The sequence below is a fragment of the Lacerta agilis genome, chromosome 14 (genome assembly GCF_009819535.1).
Source record: "Lacerta agilis isolate rLacAgi1 chromosome 14, rLacAgi1.pri, whole genome shotgun sequence".
Taxonomy (NCBI): Eukaryota; Metazoa; Chordata; class Lepidosauria; order Squamata; family Lacertidae; genus Lacerta; species Lacerta agilis.
In genome coordinates, this window is record NC_046325.1 from 32,654,009 (window position 1) to 32,674,334 (window position 20,326).

At 46.6% G+C, this 20,326-nt stretch overlaps 1 protein-coding gene across 1 annotated transcript in view; it reads left to right on the forward strand.

The window, feature by feature from the left end:
- NGFR (nerve growth factor receptor) overlaps positions 1–20,326 on the forward strand; it is a 59,543-nt gene that overhangs the window by 27,524 nt on the left and 11,693 nt on the right. The window contains exon 3 of the mRNA XM_033169826.1: positions 18,900–19,259. Coding sequence (XP_033025717.1) covers positions 18,900–19,259 — 360 coding nt within the window. The remainder of the gene's footprint in view (positions 1–18,899; positions 19,260–20,326) is intronic.

The following is a 20,326-nucleotide window of genomic DNA, read 5'->3' on the forward strand; positions in this document are numbered from 1 at the left end:
CTCATTTTTAGAGGACGAAACAAGAAAAAAATATTTTTCTGGTTTTCCTCCTCTAAAAGCCCTGTTTTTTTATGTTTGTTTTTTTGAGGATCAGCTAAAAGTTTTGCAGCTGTTTTTGCAAAAGCAAAAGGCCTTTTTTGAGGATCAGCTAAAAGTTTTGCAGCATTTTTTGCAAAGGGAAAAGCCCTGGGTTTTTTTTTGGTTTTTTTTTTAGGATCAGCTAAAGGTTTTGCAGCTTTTTTTTGCAAAGGGGGAAAAGCAAAGCTCCTTTTGCAAAGGGGGAAAAGCAAAGAGGAAAAGCCCCATTTTTATGGGGTTTAACTCACATTTCTGAAAAATCTTAAGGAAAGGGAGCCATTTCTACTGTTTCCAGACAGATAATCTAATCAGCCAGTCACATGTCGCTGGGGAAACAAACAACCTCCCTCTGCAGCACATTCAACAAAGGAGGGTGGGGCTGAAAGGGAGCCGGGACTCTCATCTCTCTCCCGATCTCTTGCTGATCAGCTGCTGAGAGGGGTCCTTTCAACACTCCCTTTTCTCTTTGTAAAATAAAAAGCACAATCTGCTTTTGGCCCCTGGGCAATTCAGCTCCAGGGACCACCATTCGCTCCATAAGACGCACAGGTATTTCCCCTTACTTTTCAGGAGGAAAAAAGTGTGTCTTATGGAGCGAAAAATATGCTATCTATCTATCTATCTATCTATCTATCTTTCTATCTATCATCTATCTATCTATCTATCTATCTATCTATCTATCTATCTATCTATCTTTCTATCTTTCTATCTTTCTATCTATCTATCTATCTATCTATCTATCTATCTATATGATTTGCAGGCATGTGTTGTGTTATGTATTGGGTTTAACACGTTATGATTCTAACCAATCGCAGAGCGTAGGTGGACGAAAGTTCCAATGGCAAGGTCTATCAACTGTCAACTGCCAACTGGCAGTTCGGGTTGGCTTTCAGAGTGTGTTCTTGTTTTAATATGGAGTGAGCTGTGGAATAAACGAAGTTACATTGGGCTTCTGACTTTTCCTGAATATTTAATACTGGCGACGAAGGTGGGATACTGGCCCTCCCGGATTTGAGGCCTGAGTTGGCACTGCAGCACCGCCCTGCCACTCATAGTGAGTGCGACATCCAGTCACACTGGACTCTGCGGAGAACTCCGGTAGTGAAGAAGGGCCAGCAGCGCCTTCGCAATCAACCAGCACAACACAAGCGACAGCTCAAGGTACGAAAATGGCCGCTGGGCAGACTAGGCCACCACCAGACTTCGACTTGAGTCACCCCGAGCAATGGCCACAATGGCTCCGCCGAATAAAGAGCTATGTTCGGCTTCAAGGGTTTACTAGGGAAATTGATAAAGTAGATGTACTTCTCACTGTGCTGGGAAGTTCCGCCATCACTCTACTGGAAGGTCTGATGGCACCCAGGGACATAGAGGCCTGCACTTTCGATGAGCTGACACAGGCTATGACAAGACACCTCGTGCCTCAGCCAACTAAGAACCACTGCCGCTACGACTTGGCGCACAGAGTGCAACAAGCGCAAGAGTCAGCGAGGGAATACATCACCGCGCTCCGGGCAATTGCGATGTATTGCCAATTCACTGACATCGAGGAACGACTTCTCGAAAGATTCATCACTGGTGTGCAAGACAGCCGTCTCCGCCGCAAGCTGCTGGCAAAAGATGACATCACAATGATGGAAGCAATAAATATGGCCACATCCTTTGAGAAGGATAACGCCCATGAGGCGGCCTACAGCCTACATGCCGAAGTGAGAACTCACCGCATACAGCGAGACCGGTCATCTTCAGTAGATTCCCACAATGGGGATGTCCACCGAGCTTCGGACAGATCCGACCGACACCACAGCTCCCAAGCTACAAGCACTTTGTCGAACCAGCGATCATCTGACGCACCTCAAGGGACCTGCGCCAGCTGCGGAGAAAACCACGAGCGGCGGACATGCAGGTTTCGGAATGCCACATGTCGCCGCTGTGGGAAAACTGGGCACATTGGTCGAGTCTGCCGCTCCAAGACCTTCGGAGCACGACCCAAGCAACGTGTCCATGAGGCCTACATAGAGGAGGAGTTACAGTCCACCTCTTCAGCCAGGGTACTGCAACTTCCGTCCCCGGGGCCCAATAAGCTTAGGGTGCGACTCAAGATAGAGGGATCCCCGTGTACTATGGAATTGGATACCGGCTCATCCTACTCCATAATATCTGCTAAGACTCTGAAAGAGCTTTGTCCTGACGGCGGTCCTCCTCTCCGCCCGGCCCCCATAGTTCTGCGGGACTTCCAGAGGAAAAGAATACAGCTAAAGGGTATGGGCACCTTCAAGGTCCAGTTTAAGAAGTACACCAAGAATTTGAACCTCATCATAACTAAAGGCCCATTCACTAGCCTTCTAGGCCTAGCATGGTTCGGGCCATTAGGCTTAAGCATTTCAGGGCTTAATCAGATTTCCCCAGGGGCAGAATTTGAATCAATCTGCCACGAGTTTCCATCAGTCTTCGATGGAACCCTGGGCCTGTACAACGGACCCCCGATTTCCCTACGGCTGAACCCCACAGTGCAACCCATCCGGGTCAAGGCCCGTAGAGTCCCATTTGCGCTGAAACCCAGGATCGATGAGGAGCTTGATCGCTTAGTCGCACAAGGGGTCTTAGAGCCGGTAGATTCGGGAACCTGGGAAACCCCAATTGTCACACCGGTTAAGCCAGACGGCTCAGTTCGTATTTGTGGTGATTACAAATGCACCCTGAACAGGGCCTTACAGGATCACGCATACCCAGTTCCAGTAGTGAACCACGTGTTAGCGACCCTGGCTGGGGCCAAGATTTTTGGGAAGTTAGATTTAGCGCAAGCTTATCAGCAGCTGCCCGTTGATGAGGCCACCGCAGACGCCCAGACAATCGTGACTCACAGGGGTGCTTTCAGGGTCAAACGTCTACAGTTTGGAGTTTGCGTGGCCCCAGGGTTATTTCAGAGCCTAATGGATCGTCTCCTTAAAGGCATTCCCGGAGTCACACCGTTTTTCGATGATGTGCTGATTGCCGCATCATCAAAAGAGGACTTTACCGCCAGATTACGGACAGTGCTCCAACGCTTCCAGGCAGCAGGACTTAAAGTAAAGCAGAAAAAGTGCCTGTTGGGAGTTAGCAGTGTGGATTTCCTGGGGTTCCGGGTTGACGCGGACGGCCTGCATCCAGCAGAGGACAAAGTGCGCGCCATTTGCGATGCCCCAGACCCAAAGAACAAGGCAGAGTTACAAGCCTTCTTGGGACTTCTTAATTTTTATCATGCATTCCTGCCACACAAGGCAGCCGTAGCTGAGCCTTTGCACAGGCTCCTGGACAAAAAAGCACCGTGGGTCTGGGGCCCTCGACAGGCCAAGGCTTTCCGAGGGGTCAAAGACTTGCTTGTGTCCAACTCAGTGTTGGCACACTTCGACGAAAAGCTTCCGGTGGTATTGGCTTGCGATGCTTCCCCTTATGGAGTGGGCGCAGTACTGGGCCACCAGCTCCCAGATGGGAGGGAAGTTCCAGTAGCTTACTTCTCCCAAACTCACACGTCGGCAGAGCGCAACTACTCCCAGATCGACAAGGAGGGTTTGGCAATAGTTAAAGGAGTCAAAAAGTTTCATGACTTCCTTTATGGTCGGCCTTTCACAATCATTACAGACCACAAGCCACTCCTGGGACTCTTTGCGCCCGACCGCCAGACACCCCAGATGCTTTCGCCACGAGTATTGCGCTGGTCCATTTTCCTGGCCGGGTACCAATACTCACTACAGCACCGACCTGGGAAAGCCATGGGTCATGCAGACGCGCTCAGCCGCTTGCCACTGCCGGAGAGCGGCCCTGACCCTGCTCCTGCCCACCAGATCCTGCGGCTGGAAGACTTACCTGACCAGCCCCTGCATGTGAAGGACATTGCCGCCGCAACCGCGAAGGACAGACTATTGGCCCGTGTCTCGGACTGGGTGGGGAGGGGGTGGCCCGGGAAGCCGGGTCCAGAATTTTCATGTTACACAGCCCGCAAAGACGAGCTGTCTACTCACCGAGGATGCGTGTTATGGGGTAGCCGTGTTATAGTCCCCACCCCGTTAAGAAAAAAAGTCTTAGAAGGGCTGCATGTGTCTCACCCGGGAATTGTCCGGATGAAGGCATTGGCCCGTAGCTATGTGTGGTGGCCAGGCATAGATGCGGAGATAGAGGGTTGGGTGAAACGTTGCGAGCCCTGCCAGGTCTCCCGGCCGGATCCACCCAAGGCTCCAGTACATGTTGGCAGAACTGGGATGCAAAGCCAAGAGGGCAGCAGGTCCCCTGGGGGATTTCGGCTGAAAGCGGACACTCTGGATAGGGCAAATCAATAAAGAAGAATAAGCACACAGCTGTGAGAGACAAAAAAGAGGCCTTCTTCCAGATGAGTCAATGCCCCGAGCACCAAACCAGGCCCTCAGTGGCATCTGAGACATATTTGGGAGTGCTTAGGCATTCCTCCAGCCTGTTTCCCTGTGTTGCAACTACCGCTAGGAAACAGGGAGGTGTTTGTTCAATCGCACCTCCCGATTCAGTACGACAGGGGTGGCAGACCCTCCAAGTGCCCCTGTTTTCCAGGGACAGTCCTGGATTTACAGAATCTGTCCTGGTTTCTGATTTGACTCCAGAATGTCCCGCTTTTCCTTAGAACGTCCCTATTTTCCTCAGTGAAATTTTGGAGGGTATGGTAGGACACCCCTATTTTCCAATCTTTAGTAAATGTTGGCAATTACTTTTCTCTGGTTAAACATGTCAACTTCGCCATAACAGCTAAGGGCGTGGGATCTGTTATTGTTGTTCAGTCATTCAGTCGTGTCTGACTCTTCGTGACCACATGGACCAGAGCACGCCAGGCACCCCTGTAGTAGATCTAATAGGCTTCAAATTACAAGAGGATGGGTTTAGGCGGAACATAAGGAGAAATGCCTTAATGGTGAGAGCAGTTCAAACTTACATCCTCTTTGCTGCAGACCCTCCAGCTGAGGCCTGACAGCCACCTTTTGGGCATTCTTTAGCTTTAGCTTTCTTGCCGGAAGTTGGACTTGATCTCCTACAAGACCTCCTTCAAGTCAATAGTTTTATACATCACCGTACAGGGTGTCAGCAAAACCAGTATAGAACAAACCACAAGAAAGTCTGAAGCGTAAAAAATGTGCAACTGCAGGATTCTGGTACAGATAGGGATGTAAAAAGACATTGTTTTCCACTCTGCCACCCACAGCGCCGTTTCTGTTCTGCTGCACTTCAGCTTCCCCCAAAACAATGCTGTTTGGCTCCCTTTTCTTTGTGAACCAGATTTAATAATGTAATTACTTAGGTTATCATTACTTGGTTCTACTACACCATCCATAACAAGGGGCATGGGGGTAGGGAATATCGTTACAGGGAACCAGGCCAAGGGCTTTTTCGGCGGCAGCACCCTCCCTGTGGAAAACCCTCCCGTCAGATGTCAAGGAGATAAAGAACTACACAACTTTTAGAAGTATAGGGATGTTTTTAATGTCCGATGTTTTGCTGTGTTCTGTTAGATTCTGTTGGAAGCTGCCCAGAGAGGCTGGAGAAACCCAGTCAAATAGGTGGGGGGATAAATTATTTTTACAAGCGAACTTCCAGTTCATATAAAAACATAAGAAAACACCAAACATTACAAACCTCCCGATACAGGGCTGCCTTCAGATGTCTTCTAAAAGTTGTATAGTTCTTTATCTCCTTGACATCTGATGGGAGAGTGTTCCACAGGGAGGGTGCCACTACTGAGAAGGCCCTCTGCCTGGTTCTCTGTAACCTCGTTTCTCATAGTGAGGGAACCACCAGAAGGCCCTCAGAGCTGGATTTCCGTGCCTGGGCTGAAAATGAGGGTTGAGATTATCCTCCAGGTAGCTACAGTTGCCTCCTTATGCAGGAGGGGGTTTCCTGGAGTGGGTTTGCAGAAGCCTCTTGCCTTGGGGTGGCGGGTGGCAGCAATGGCGGTGAGATGATTGCATCCCGTCATGGAGTCACCCACGTGCCCAGCTTCAGAGGCATTGCTACTAGGCCTGTCTGGTTTGCATTCTGGGGGACACATTCCTTCCTATCCACCCCCCAACCTCAAATTCCAGGACGTTGCAGTGTGGAGACGTTTTCTCTCTCATCTGGGATCTCCGTTTGGGGAGACGGGAGGGAAGAAGGCTTACAGCAGGCAGATTTACGGTTTGTCTACCTCGTTGAAAACTACCACACTGTGCATATGTGTTTAGCTCCGCTAAGCTGCCTGTGGGTGGTTTGTGGGCATAAACACATGCGCTCCTGTTTTATGTTACCATGCAGAAGCCTGACCTTGTGACACCCTTGCACATCTGCACTGCTCCGCTGAGCTGTTTCCGTTGTTGGGTTGCAAGATCAGAGCCTTTGGCTCGGGTCCCAGTGCTGCAGAGTCCCCTTCCCTTAAAAGAAGAAGACAAATAAAAAGGCAATGGTAAACTTATACCAGGAATCACAAGGCAGAGAAACCAGTAGGAGAACACTTCAATCTGATATCAGGAATCACAAGACAGAGAAACCAATGGGGGAACACTTCAATCTGATATCAGGAATCACAAGACAGAGAAACCAGTAGGAGAACACTTCAATCTCCCAGGACATTCTATACAAGATCTCAAAGTAGCTGTCTTAATACAAAGGAATTCCAGAAATAGACTGGAAAGAGAAGTGGCTGAATTGCAACTAATCACCAAACTTAAAACCATGGAGAAACCTGGTCTGAACAAAGACATTGGATTCTTATCTCATTATACATGGCAAAGCTACCTTTAGCCATCTCACCCCTTGCCCTTCCCTGTTGTTGTTGTTGTTCAGTCGTTCAGTCGTGTCCGACTCTTCGTGACCCCATGGACCAGAGCACGCCAGGCACGCCTATCCTTCACTGCCTCTCGCAGTTTGGCCAAACTCATGTTAGTAGCTTCAAGAAGACTGTCCAACCATCTCATCCTCTGTCGTCCCCTTCTCCTTGTGCCCTCCATCTTTCCCAACATCAGGGTCTTTTCTAGGGAGTCTTCTCTTCTCATGAGGTGGCCAAAGTACTGGAGCCTCAACTTCAGGATCTGTCCTTCTAGTGAGCACTCAGGGCTGATTTCTTTGAGAATGGATAGGTTTGATCTTCTTGCAGTCCATGGGACTCTCAAGAGTCTCCTCCAGCACCATAATTCAAAAGCATCAATTCTACGGCGATCAGGGTCTTACCCTTCCCTGTAAGACCCTGTAAAAATTGCAGCCGTTAACAGTCGTCTACAGGTTTTCCACACCTATCAGCCGATCACCCATTCCCACCACCCTTCTGAGTCATACCCCTCCCCACTCCCTCACTATATATAAGGGTCTGGTGACTTCCGTTTCAGTGTATCTGAAGAAGTGTGCATGCACACGAAAGCTCATACCAAGAACAAACTTAGTTGGTCTCTAAGGTGCTACTGGAAGGAATTTTTTATTTTATTTTGTTTTAAGTGAAGAAATAATTCTTGGGTTTTCCCTGTGTGATATCAACATGGTAAAAGAGGAAGCAAAGGGAACTGCGTTGGAGGAGGAGGAGGAGAGGAGGAGGAGGAGAAATAATTCATGGTCAGGCAAAATCTTTGTTAGAACCAACCAATAAAATGAAATAAAAATCTCAAAATAGTGCTGAAGTTCACCACTACTCTGCTCACGTTGCAGGTCGGCAATGTCCCATTGCTGGCAGCGGTTGGATTTATTAATATGTATCTGTCTCCTCTCGGTATCCACCTGCTTTCTGAATGCTTCCCCTCTTGCTCCAGGCCGCCGCTGAGACAGTGCCCATTTGGCCCAGCCACCTCCCTCCTGCAAACCTGCTGCCTTCTCCCCTCCTCTGCACCAGTCTAATGGTCGCCATCAATAATTCAGCCTGATGGAAGGATCCACCTGGGTTAATGGGAGCTGTTTGCTCCAGCTGCTGAGTTGGCGCTGGATGTAAAGCCATGGTTCTCCCAGAGACTGGAGCAGGGAGCAGTTCAGCAGGCGGCTTCAAGTTCTCAGGCAGTGGCCTAAGTGGAGGTTGGCCCATTGGGGCAAATCATAGAATCACGGAATTGCAGAGTTGGAAGGGACCCTGAGGACCAGCCCCCTGCTGAAAAAGTTTGCAGACCCCTGTTAAGCAATCCAGTCTGGCTTGTCCAGATTTGGATTCCTGGTAAACCTCCTTTGTTCCCTCTAAAAAAGAATGAAGACACAACAGTCTTCTCTTAAAATTAATAAGAAGTTTACTTACATTCATTTTGCGGTATGATCCTGAAGGTAGGCTTTAGCCTGTAGTTACCGAAGAGAGTGTGGGTTCATCCTATATGGGGATTGAGCCCATGTGCTGCTGGCTGAGAGCCAGCACACAGCAAAAGCATCAAGATGGTATAAACCGAAGAAGGGTCACGAGAGAAGGGAAGGTGGCTGTGGGACTGGCCATTTTATGGGGTCTCCCAGGGTCACGCCCATCTACCTGGTCACATGCAGGGGGAGGATGCTCCAGACCAGGTGTGACAGGAAGTCCTCCTGGCTGGAGTAACATCCTCCTGTTTGTCCACTATGGGCAAACAGGAAATGTTGTAACAACAACAACAACAACAACAACAACAACAACAACAACAACAACAACATCATATTATTTATACCCCGCCCATCTGGCTGGGTTTCCCCAGCCACTCTGGGCAGCTTCCAACAGAACATTAAAATGCAATAATCTATTAAACATTAAAAGCCTCCCTAAACAGGGCTGCTTTCAGATGTCTTCTGAAAGTCTGGTAGTTGTTTTTCTCTTTGACATCTGGTGGGAGGGCGTTCCACAGGGCGGGTGCCACTACCAAGAAGGCCCTCTGCCTGGTTCCCTGTAACTTAGCTTCTCGTAGTGAGGGAACCAGCAGAAGGCTCTCGGCATCCGGGCAGAATGATGGGGGGTGGAGACGCTCCTTCAGGTATACTGAACCGAAGCCATTTAGGGCTTGACTGCTACAGTGATGTTACATCCCACAGGCTGCTCACATACCCACATCCCATCCCTCCAATTCATCACCACCTTAGGGTGGTCCCAGGGCAGTTTACAACAACTAAAAGACAAAAGAGCCTCATTTAGAGGGTCAAGCCCTTGGCACCACTAGGCCAGTGTTGATTTTTCTAGCGGGTAGTGGACTCCCAAGAATATCCGGCAGATGCCTTTCCCAGATTGTGCTACTTGATCCTTGGAGATGGCAGGATTTGAACCTGGGGCCTTCAGCTCTACCACCAAGGAATCAGTCCTTCCCCAAGAAGGCTGGAGTCTCTGGTAACATTTCTTTTTTTCAGCGCTCAAGTCTCTTAACGTTTCAAAACATCCCTTCTGCTATTTAACCTTAATACTCCTTCCTGCAATTTAGATCTATTACTTTTGCTTCCTCCCCCCCCCGCCCCGCCCCCCGAGTTAATAAGGGGGATTTGGGGAGGCGGGAGTTTGCCCGTGAGGCCGGTGACAAAGGCTACTGCTTCATTGATAGTGACAGCAAAGGGCAAGTTTAAATGAGAGCGTGGTGTGTTTTGATGGAGGCATTCAATCTGAAGAGTGGCTTTTTGTGTCCTGCCATTCAGAAGGAAAATGGCTATTTCCCGAGAATGTCCTCAAGAGATCACACAGCTGATGAAAGATTAATAGGGTGCAATGGGAGGGAGAGGGTGTGTGTGTGTGTGTGTGTGTGTGGAGGAGCTGGACTGCTGCAAAATCACGGCGGGAGGAATCAATGAAAAAACCCCTTCGGTTTGCAATTATCAGCGAACCCACCAATTTTGCACTTTGTGAAACGGTACGCCAGCCGAAACGAGTTTCTGCGAATTTTGCAGCGCAGATCTCCAGCCGTGTAATGGGTAGGAAAAATGCGTGTAGCAGAGGAAAGTGGGCATAAAAATGCACATATTTGTGAAAAAAGCATACGGAAATGGGAATATTGGGCAAAATAGCACACAGAGGTGTGCATATTAGGGGTGTGTCTAGATGCTAGGAGAGGATATATTTATTAGCTATTATCCTCCCTCCCTCATGTTTGTGAGTTCAGCAGAGTGCATCTCTTTGCGGCTTAAAAGGGAAGCTTAGATAGGCTAGTTTTAGCCTTTTAGTTTAAGTAATCCAAGATGCTTTAAGGCATATCTGTCAACTTTCCCCTTTTTTCTTCCTCTCAAGAAAAGGGAAAAGTTGACAGCTATGCTTTAAGGCAGACTGGATTCTCCTGGTGTTGCCCCCCTCCCTTTCTTCCCCTTGAAACGCAAATCACACAAACAGTCCTGTAAAAGGTAAGAATAACATTTGCTCCCTCAGAGTTCCTGTTGCAGAATAACAGAGACGGCAGGTTTGTTCAGGCAGGCTTAAAATGGCAATTCAGTTGCAAAGGCATGCTTAAGTCTAGCTTAAGATGGAGTCTGAGCTGCAGCTCAGACTTAGCAGCTGTCCTCATATTTCTGTCTTGGGTGATGAGATGGAAAGGTAAGAGTGTAGGGAGGCAAACGGGGATGTCCCCTTGCAGGGAAGGAGAATATCTACTATGGTACAGCGGGAGTGTCTCTCATGGAGTTCTCTCTAGCAAACATACAGGAAAACTCTGTGAGCTTCTGCTCCTATCACTTGCCTATCTAGCAACCAATGAATCGTTGCTTTGACTGCCCTTTGAATATCCCACAAGGAGTGTATAAATGATTTATAAACGATCTAGGGAATTTATAATGGATAAGGAACTAATAAACATCTGAATAAGATAATGGATATTTGGTTAATCTATGGAACTGTTAAAGAAGAGTGGAAATGAAACCCAGAAAGGAGAGGTTGGGGAAAGTCACCCCAAGATGTTAAAGAAAAAAAGATGTGAGGATTATATAAGAGTTTTTGTGTTGTGTTTGTTTTTGTATTTGTTTTATATGTTTTGTATCTTATAAAATGAATAAAAATATTTTATTTTAATTTATTTTTTTAAAAAGAAGTATATCCCACAAGGAGAAATGTGCAACTAAAATGCTGCTGGATTTTCACGAGGACTAGTTTTGTTTTTCATTTGCAAACCGATGTGGGAATCATAGCTGTCAACCTTTCCCTTTTTTAAAGGGAAATTCCCTTATTCCGAATAGGATTCCTTGCAAGAAAAGGGAAAAGTTGACTTCTATGGTGGGGATGTGGAGGACTGGACTTGAGAGTGGGCAAATGAGAAACAGAGAGGAACTGAAATGTGCAGATTTGCCTAGCCCTAGGCTCAACCCCACACCTGAAGGTAAATCAAGAAATGAATTAAGAGCATTTTGGGGAGGAGGGGGGGCGATTTAAGCCTGGCTAGAGTCACTTTGCAACCTGGTTACACGAAGGGGCATTTCTTTACATAGCCAGCACTTGTGTGTTCCTGCATCAATCTGAGACAAGTTCTCCTTCTCTAGACACCTTTGGGCAATGATGGTGAGGGTGATCCTGCAGAGAAAAAAAAGCAGGCCAGGAAATTTGGGACGTGAAGCAGGGCACAGAAAGATTGATTTCCACACACTATTTAATTCCCTACAGAGTGCAGCTGAAACCAGAGAAGCAGGAGCGAAGAGAAGGGTCAGTGGAAAGTCAGCAATTTTGGCATCGTTGTTGAATGTTTACATTGGACACCAGAATCCTAATCCTTTCCCATAGCTAATTGACAGGGAAACAGATGCTTGATCAAACATTGCTCCCCGCATCCCCACTGTGGAACGGAGATGGCAGTGATGTATGGCTGCCAAATCAACATTTATTTACTCGCTTGCAGTATTTATAGGTTGCCCCGCAGCAAAGTTTTCAGGGTGGCTCACAACATGAAATAAAGTCATGTAAAACTTAATAATAATTGAGACAGCGATAAACATACATTTATGTATGTATTGGCTATATATTTTGGAAAGTGGTTGGCCTGGCTGTTTGCTATGCATTTGGACACCTTTTAAGATGACATAACCAAATCTTGCATGATGATTTCCTGAGATTAAGGAGTAGGTTGTCTTTGTTGGGATACAATTAGACGCCATTTGGAATCAAGATGGCGGACTGCACTGATTTTAACCACCGGTTTCAAAACTGCACTCATATTCTGGGTTTCTTAGAATTCCCAAGCAATGCTAGGTACACATGTACGTACACACACACACACACACACACACACACACTTACTTTTATGCACATACTTGCATATAAACAGGGCTGGGTTAACCATTAAGCAAAATAAGCATGTGCTTAAGGCATCAAGGGAAGGGGAGCACCACAGAAATTTTCCTTTGCTGGATTTACCACGGACCATATGGTGCAGCTGAACCAGGTTCCACAAAAAGGCTCCCCTAATATGTGTGTATAATAATTTTATTATTTATACACCACTCATCTGAATAAATTTGCCCAGCAACTCTGAGCAACTCCAAATGAATATTAAAAACACAATAAAACATCAGACATTACAAAACTTCTCAGTGCAGGATTGCCTTCATATGCCTTCTAAAAGCCTGATAGTTGTTTGACACCTAACAGGAGGGTGTTCCACGGGGTGGGTGCCACTACCGAGAAGGCCCTCTGCCTGGTTCCCTGTAGCCTCACTTTTTACGGTGAGGGAACCACCAGAAGGCCCTTGGAGCTGGACCTCAGTGTCCGGGCTGAATGATGGGAGTGGAGGCATTCCTTCAGGGCCACGGCTGTTTAGGAATAAATTTTTTACTATTTCATAAGTTCAACAACAAAAGTAAAAACAAGATTCAGTCATGCTGAACTTTATAAAATAATTGTAAATGACAATATTTTATGGTTTATTATTGTTTACATTTTGAATTAGATGCATACGGGGGCGCCAAAATCTTTTAAGTGCCGAGGGCTTCTAAAAGTCTTAATCCAGCGCTGCATATAAATACCTGAAAACACAAATCATAGAGAGTAAAAACAGCTTAAAACCAAAATGCATTCAAAGGTCTGGGGAAATAAAAGGAAATGAAATTAAAGTAGATGTCAGGTGATTTTTTTCCCCAGGGTGGGGGCATTCCACAGCTGGGGTTGCCTCCCCCCCCAGGATAGACCCGCTCTTCCAAGGCCTCCCTTCTCCTCAGCACATCTCAATCAGTAGTGGCAGTTGGAGAAAGGCCTCTAAGAAAAATCTCAGAGTCCAAGCAGGTATATGTGAAAAAAGGAGATCCTTCAGGTACGGAGCAGGTTCCCACATCTCCAGCCTCACTGACCAGCTCTTCCCTATTGGCTGAGATTGAGCCAATCCCTTCATTTCTTCCTCCATCCTGTGGAAGAGGAAGTTGTCAACAAGGCATGGCTGAAATTGGTTGGAGATTCCATGCTTAGCGGAGCTTGATTCCAAGCAAACATCATGGTTGTGGCAGCTGCTCATTACCGAGGATTCCTGCTTCCCTGAAAACATCTGTAACTTGTTTCAGGGAAGCATCATCCACATGTCGTGAAGAAATTTTGTTTCAGTTTGCATCTTAATGGGGAATTACCCAATACCAGAAACTATACACAAAAGCAACGGGCAGTTAGCCTTTGAAAGTTATCCTTCTCTGAATTTTGTAATGCGGTTCTCCAACCAAATAAGGTGTACCAAAAATGTGTACATTAGAGGAAATTGTGTATAGAAATGACCATTGGCTATGTTGGTTGAGGCTGCCGGGAGTTTTGGTTGAGTCCTGGTGAGTCTAGGATCTAAAATGACTTATCAGCACCGCTGGGATCCAGACTGAGGAAAGCCTTCTCTGGTCTAGTGATACAGTCCCCGGATACAGGATGCAACGGGATGTTTTTAACATTTGACGTTTTGTTATGTTCTTATATTCCGCTGGAAGCTGCCCAGAGTGGCTGGGGAAACCCCACCAGATGGGTGGGGTATAAGGATGATGGTGATGAATTTAATCTCCACTTAAATGAAAAGACAACTGCTTCATTCCCAGTGCTGGTCCTAAAATCATCTATCTGCTGTGCAAGGAACCTGGGCCTTGTATGGCATAGCAGTTGGGCTGGGGGAAGCCAATAGCACGAGAAAGGAAGTGTGTGTGTGTGTGTGTGTGTGTGTGTGTGTTAGTCTTAAGGAAGGACAAATCTGTCCATTTCAGTTTCCCTGCTTTTCTCGTTTCCACAGTTCTCATAAACATTAATCCGCATTTTTTTTAATATTAAAAAGATCTTTATTGATAAACATAATAATACATACAAACAACAAAAAAGAAAAACATACATTTTAGCAAACATACCTATACAATATCTTATGTTATTTTAATCTTTGATGTTTCTTCACCCCTCCCCTCCTCCCTACTTCCCTCGCCTATATGCGATCTTACTGTTCTTATATTACCTAATTCTTCTGTGTTGTTTAAACATCTTTAATAAACTCAATATTTTCTTATTATTATTCATCCACCTTGCGATATACTGCTAATATTAATTGGTAATAATTAATTTACCTTACCAAGCTTTTCCATATATATTTCGATGCATTCCCATTCTGTATTAACCTTCTGGGCGGAACCTCCTCTCACTGACACTGTTAATTTTGGCATGCTCAAAAATTCACAAATTTTCTCCAATCTGATAACTCTGGTACTGTTGTTGTTTTCCATTTTTTTGCAATAAGTAATTTTGCCGCTGCTGTTCCATATAAAAATATATTCTTCTTGTTTTTAGGAATATCATCTGTTAGTAATCCTATAATTTTTGTGCGGCTTCATATGCACATTTTTGGATGCAATTTTTGCCTTTTGCACACTTTATTGCAAAGGAATTTCCCTTAATACAGTGCATTTTTAATGCACGCTTTACTGTAGCTGACACATTTTCGCATACATTACGTGGCTGGAGAAGCTCATTGCAAAATTCAGAGATTTCCTTGCTACTGCAGGTTTGCGATGGGGGAAAGTGCCAACCCTGAGAAATGCCATACCTTCTGTGCCACGCTGAAAGGTACAGGGGCTATTTGAGGGCATGAACTTGGCAATGTTGCCCTCTGGGTACTGATCCTTTGCCAGCACCCTTTCCCTGGCTCACGAGAAACTGGATATTTTCAGTGCTGGCTCCTCAGCTAAGAAGGCCGACTGGAGCCAGAGCTAAATCGAAATAAACTATTTTAACTCGAAGTCAGCGTGTTTGTATAGCTCCTTCTGCTGGTTTAACTCCCCCATTAAATCATAATATATTGCCTCTTTAGGCATCACGGCGCACTTTATAATGCTCACTGGTGTGTGATTCATCTTATGCGATCTTTGTAACGGAGTTGGGTCAATTTTATTGTTACGAGCCAATTATAACTACGCAGCAATGAACGGCGAGCGAATGTTGCCTTCAGGCACAGTTATGAAAACTCTAAACAGGCTTTCCCCACCCCGTGATCCTTCAGGAGCCATATTGGGATCGCTTAATTTGGAGAGGAAACGAGGGTGGGGAGCAAGGACCATAATTAGGAGGGTTGGTATATTGCTACGCTTGCTTCACCAAAAGGCCCCGCAGCCGGAGTTGGCAGGTGGCTTGAATCTGGGGTTGCGATTGAGCTTGTTTTTATCAATCTGCACACCCACCCACACTGCTAATCCCTATATTCGAGGTCAGGGGTTGGGAACCTGTGGCCCTCTGGATGTGGTGGGACTCCAACTTCCATCAGCGCTGGTCAATAGTCAGGGATATTGGGAGTCAGGGCCGGCCCACCTATGAGACAAGCTGAGGCAGTTGCCTCAGGTGGCAGATCTGGCTTCCAAGGAATGTGACGCTTGCCACCGCTGCTGCTGCTGCTGCTGCTTCCTCCTCTACCACCTGCCACTGCCTGCTCCTCTTTGGCCTCCTTTTGCTCCCCTGTTGCCTTATTCCTTAATATAGAAGGGTTTATGTATGCAGAGAAAAAGGACAAGAAATAAGTCTGTGGACCTGCATTTGGCCCCTAGGCCTCTCTCTATGAGCCCTGGGACCTTTCCCAGGTTACACTGGCCCTCATGGGACGCAGGTGGTGCTGTGGTCTAAACCACTGAGCCTCTTGGTCTTGCCGATCAGAAGCTTGGCGGCTTGAATCCGCATGACGGGGTGAGCTCCTTTTGCTCTGTCCCAGCTCCTGCCAACCTAGCAGTTCGAAAGCATGCCAGTGCAAGTAGATAAATAGGTACCGCTCCGGCGGGAAGGTAAACAGCGTTTCCGTGCGCTCTGGTTTCCGTTACGGTATTCTGTTGCACCAGAAGCGGTTTAGCCATGCTGGCCGCACAACCCGGAAAGCTGTCTGTGGACAAACGCGGGCTCCCTCGGCCTGAAAGTGAGATGAGTGCCACACCTCATAGTCACCTTTGACTGGACTTAACTGCCCAGGGGTCTTTTACTTTACATTGGCCTTGATCCATACTCTCCCAGTTCTTTTGGCTGGTGAAATGTACCGGTATCTCTGCTTACCTGGATGGAGAGATGTACATGAAGAAACGTCTGACTTCTATGGGGCCGGGCTGTAGCATTCTGTATAAAGGCAAGAGTAACATCTGTGGCCCTGCTCACCTCTGGCATGTGGCCATCAGAAGGCTGCATACTAGGGGATGCGACCCACACGCTGCAGAGGTTTGCCTGCCCTGGTTGGAGAATACCTAAAAGACCTGGGAGAATAGAATGTTTTTAAGGGTAGCAGAGAAGATGTCTGGCGAGCCTCTCTGGGAAGGGAGATGCACCCACATGAATTGAACAACATTGTAGTGAGCAGTGTCAACATGGTTTTTTTTAAAGTCTAACAGTCACGAGGCAAGCAAAACACAAAGAGTGAGGACCGAGCTATTTCCAAAAGTAACTATATAAAATTTCTGCAAAGCATCTGGACTTATTCAAATCAGTATTGCAGCCCTGTTTACGAAAATTAATAAAAGGCAACTGGCCTAATCCAAAATCCTGCTTTGTTTTTCTTCCTTCCTTTTATCGCACACGTTTGGTAAATTAATTTTGACATCTCAATTTTTTCCCATACTCGACACACCCATTCTTCAGTTGAAAGAACTGTAGGCATCCAGCATTTAAGTGTTCCAAAAACAAAAGCGTGTTCTTCAACCCCAGTTCTCAGTTGTTATCCTGGAAGTGACCTGGAAGGAATCTTGCTTCCAGCCACCAGGGAGGTCAAGAGACTTTAAAAGACTGGCAGTTCAGAGGTATACTACCTCTGAACATGGAGGTTCTATTAATTTTCATGGGTAATAGCCACTGATCGACCTGTTCTCTAGGGATGAGTCTAAAACCCTCTTGAAACCATTTGAGCAAGTAGCTGCTACTACATACTGAGGCAGTGAGTTCCATAGGTTAATTTTAGTGAATGGAACTAGAGAAATGTGAACTATGGAACTTACTCTCACAGGAGGCAGTGACGGCCACCAACTTGGAAGGTTTTCAAAGAAGATGGGGCAAATTCATGGAGACTGAGGCTATCAGTGGCTACTAGCCAAGCTGGATATGTCCTCCAAATACCAGTTGTTGGGAAACGCAGATGGGTAGAGTGTGGTTACTCTCAGGTTCTGCTTGCAAGTGTTCCATCAGCATCTCATTGGCCAGGATGCTAGGCTAGATTGGCCATCTTAACTCGCTCCTCAGTCCCTTTTGATACCCAAGTCAATGGGCTCTTAATTCATTGAGAGACTGATGGGTTTTAAAAAATCTTGGTTATTAATTTTTCACAAGGAAAAAAAACCTTTACAAATTTTAACATAAACCATAAAGTACATTATCAATCGACTTCCTGTCCTCCACTTCCATGGTTTCCATATTTACCCTTAAATGCTGCATATTTCACCTATACTATTCAATACATTCAAATTCACCTATTTATTTTAATATTTCACATTGTTGCTCATATTTCAAGTCCTGCTCATATTTTCACCTCCCTATCATAGTTCTTTAAATACTCAATAAAAAAAGTTTCCAGTCCTTAACGAATTTACCGTTATTTTGGTGTCTAATCTTTGGTGTTAATTTTGCCAGTTCTGTGTACTCCATCATTTTCAAAAGCCAGTCTTCCTTTGTTGGGACCTCTCCTTTCTATCTTTGGGTGAACAATATTCGTGCCACTGTCGTCATGTACATAAATAAGCTAGCCAGCTGTTTTGGAACATCATTATCTATAATTCCTAAAAGAAAAGCTTTGGGTTTCTTGGGAATCATCAACTAAGACATATTTTTAATCTCATTATATATCATTTCCCAATAGCCCTTAGATTTTTTTTTTTTTTTGCAACTCCACCACATATGGAAGAATGTTCCTTCTGTCATGTTGCACTTTCAGCACATACTTGACTTAGCTTTATACATTTTGGCTAGCTTACTTGGTGTTAAATACAATCCACAAATCATCTTCGTATGATTTTATTTTAAAGTATAGGTAAAGGTAAAGGGAACCCTGACCATTAGGTCCAGTCGTGTCCGACTCTGGGGTTGTGGTGCTCATCTCGCATTACTGGCCGAGGGAGCCGGCATACAGCTTCCAGGTCATGTAGCCAGCATGACAAAGCCGCTTCTGGTGAACCAGAGCAGCGCACGGAAACGCCATTTACCTTCCCGCCGGAGTGGTACCTATTTATCTACTTGCACTTTGATGTGCTTTCGAACTGATAGGTGGGCAGGAGCAGGGACTGAGCAAGAGGAGCTCACCCCGTCGTGGGGATTCGAACTGCTGACCTTCTGATCGGCAAGCCCTAGGCTCTATGGTTTAGACCACAGCACCACCCACGTCCCATTTTAAAGTATAGCAAGCAGTAAATCTTAGATTACTTTGCCACAATTTCTCCTATGAAGACAGTTCTCTATATGATGTCTCACATCTCTCGCCCAATGGATCATTGTTGCTTCCTCCTGTTCTTTCCAGGTGTCACCTATTCAGATGCAGTGAGCGCAACGGAGCCTTGCAAGCCATGCAAGGAATGTGTGGGCCTGGAAGGCATGTTGGCGCCCTGCGTGGAGTCAGACAACACCGTCTGCAAATGCATCTATGGCTACTACCGGGACGAGAGGAGCGACACTTGCAGGAAGTGCCGGATCTGCGAAGTGGGCTATGGCCTCGTGTACCCCTGCGGGGAAAATCAGAACACGTGGTGTGAGAAGTGCCCCCTGGGGACGTACTCTGACGAAGCGAACCATGTGGACCCCTGCTTTCCTTGCACCGTGTGTGAAGAGGACGAGATCGCCGTCAAGGAGTGCACCGCCACATCAGATGCGAGGTGCAGAGGTAAGGGTCATTGGGACAGGCTAAAAATGTGCATTGAACAGGAAGGGCAGAGCATGCTTACAATGCGTGAACATTCCTTTCCAGACCTTCACTGCTGTTTGTGGAGGTCACGAAGTGGGGGTGAGCGGGATGCAGTGGCACTGGGGTCAGGGTCAGTGGGGTGATGTCAGGCTTCGGGGAATCAGATCCCTTCCCCAATGGCAGCAAATGAGTAGATCAAACAAAAGGAGCGTTCTTACCAGACAAGTTCTTTAATGATCACAGCGAGGGACAAGGAATGCATATCTCTGAAAGAAATGGCGATGCTCACCCCTCTGTGCCCATTAATCTCCTACATCAGGTAATCTGAGCTTGTTGCCATTGCGCTTCCTGTTCTAACACTTTCCAAGCCCTTCTAGTCTTGGGCGAAGGGGGAGGGCGAGGAATGCTGTCCAAGGACACTGAATCTGCTAGCTGTCTCCCTCTTCGGATTTCCTCTTCTAGCTGTTCCTTACCCAGTACTTCCCAGCTTTCCCCCTCCGGAATATGCCCTTCTGCAAACCACCGTTCTAAATCAATACTGTCCTCCTGCCCTTGGGAAGGTTCAGAAGAAGGGGTTGGCAGCTCCTACCATTCCTCCTCAGTCCAGTCCCTGACATCTGATCCCACTTCTCTCTGGGCATTCGCTCTACATGTGGTCTGAAAACTAGGCCTCGTCCATTTCCGCAGAGCTCTGAACTCCCCTTACAACCCAGCTACTACTTATCCAGCCTTTGAATGGATAAACAGATCAGGGGAAGAAGCAAATTGTGAAGTTGTATAACTGTTCTCTGAGGTGTGTGGCCCATGCCATGCCCAGCCCAACACCCTACAGCTGGTGGGTGGTAGGAGGCTATGATTACAGACTTTCCGTCTACAGATGTTCCTTCTTCAACTTGCACGTGGAGACAGAGCAGCAGAGAACCGCCCACACTGCATTGTACTCCATCCCCCAGTGGTCTCATCTTCCCCTTCTTTCAACCACCAAAGATGAGAAAACAGAAACTCTGAGTGTGTGCCTATTTCTCTTCCTGGCATCTTCCATTCTC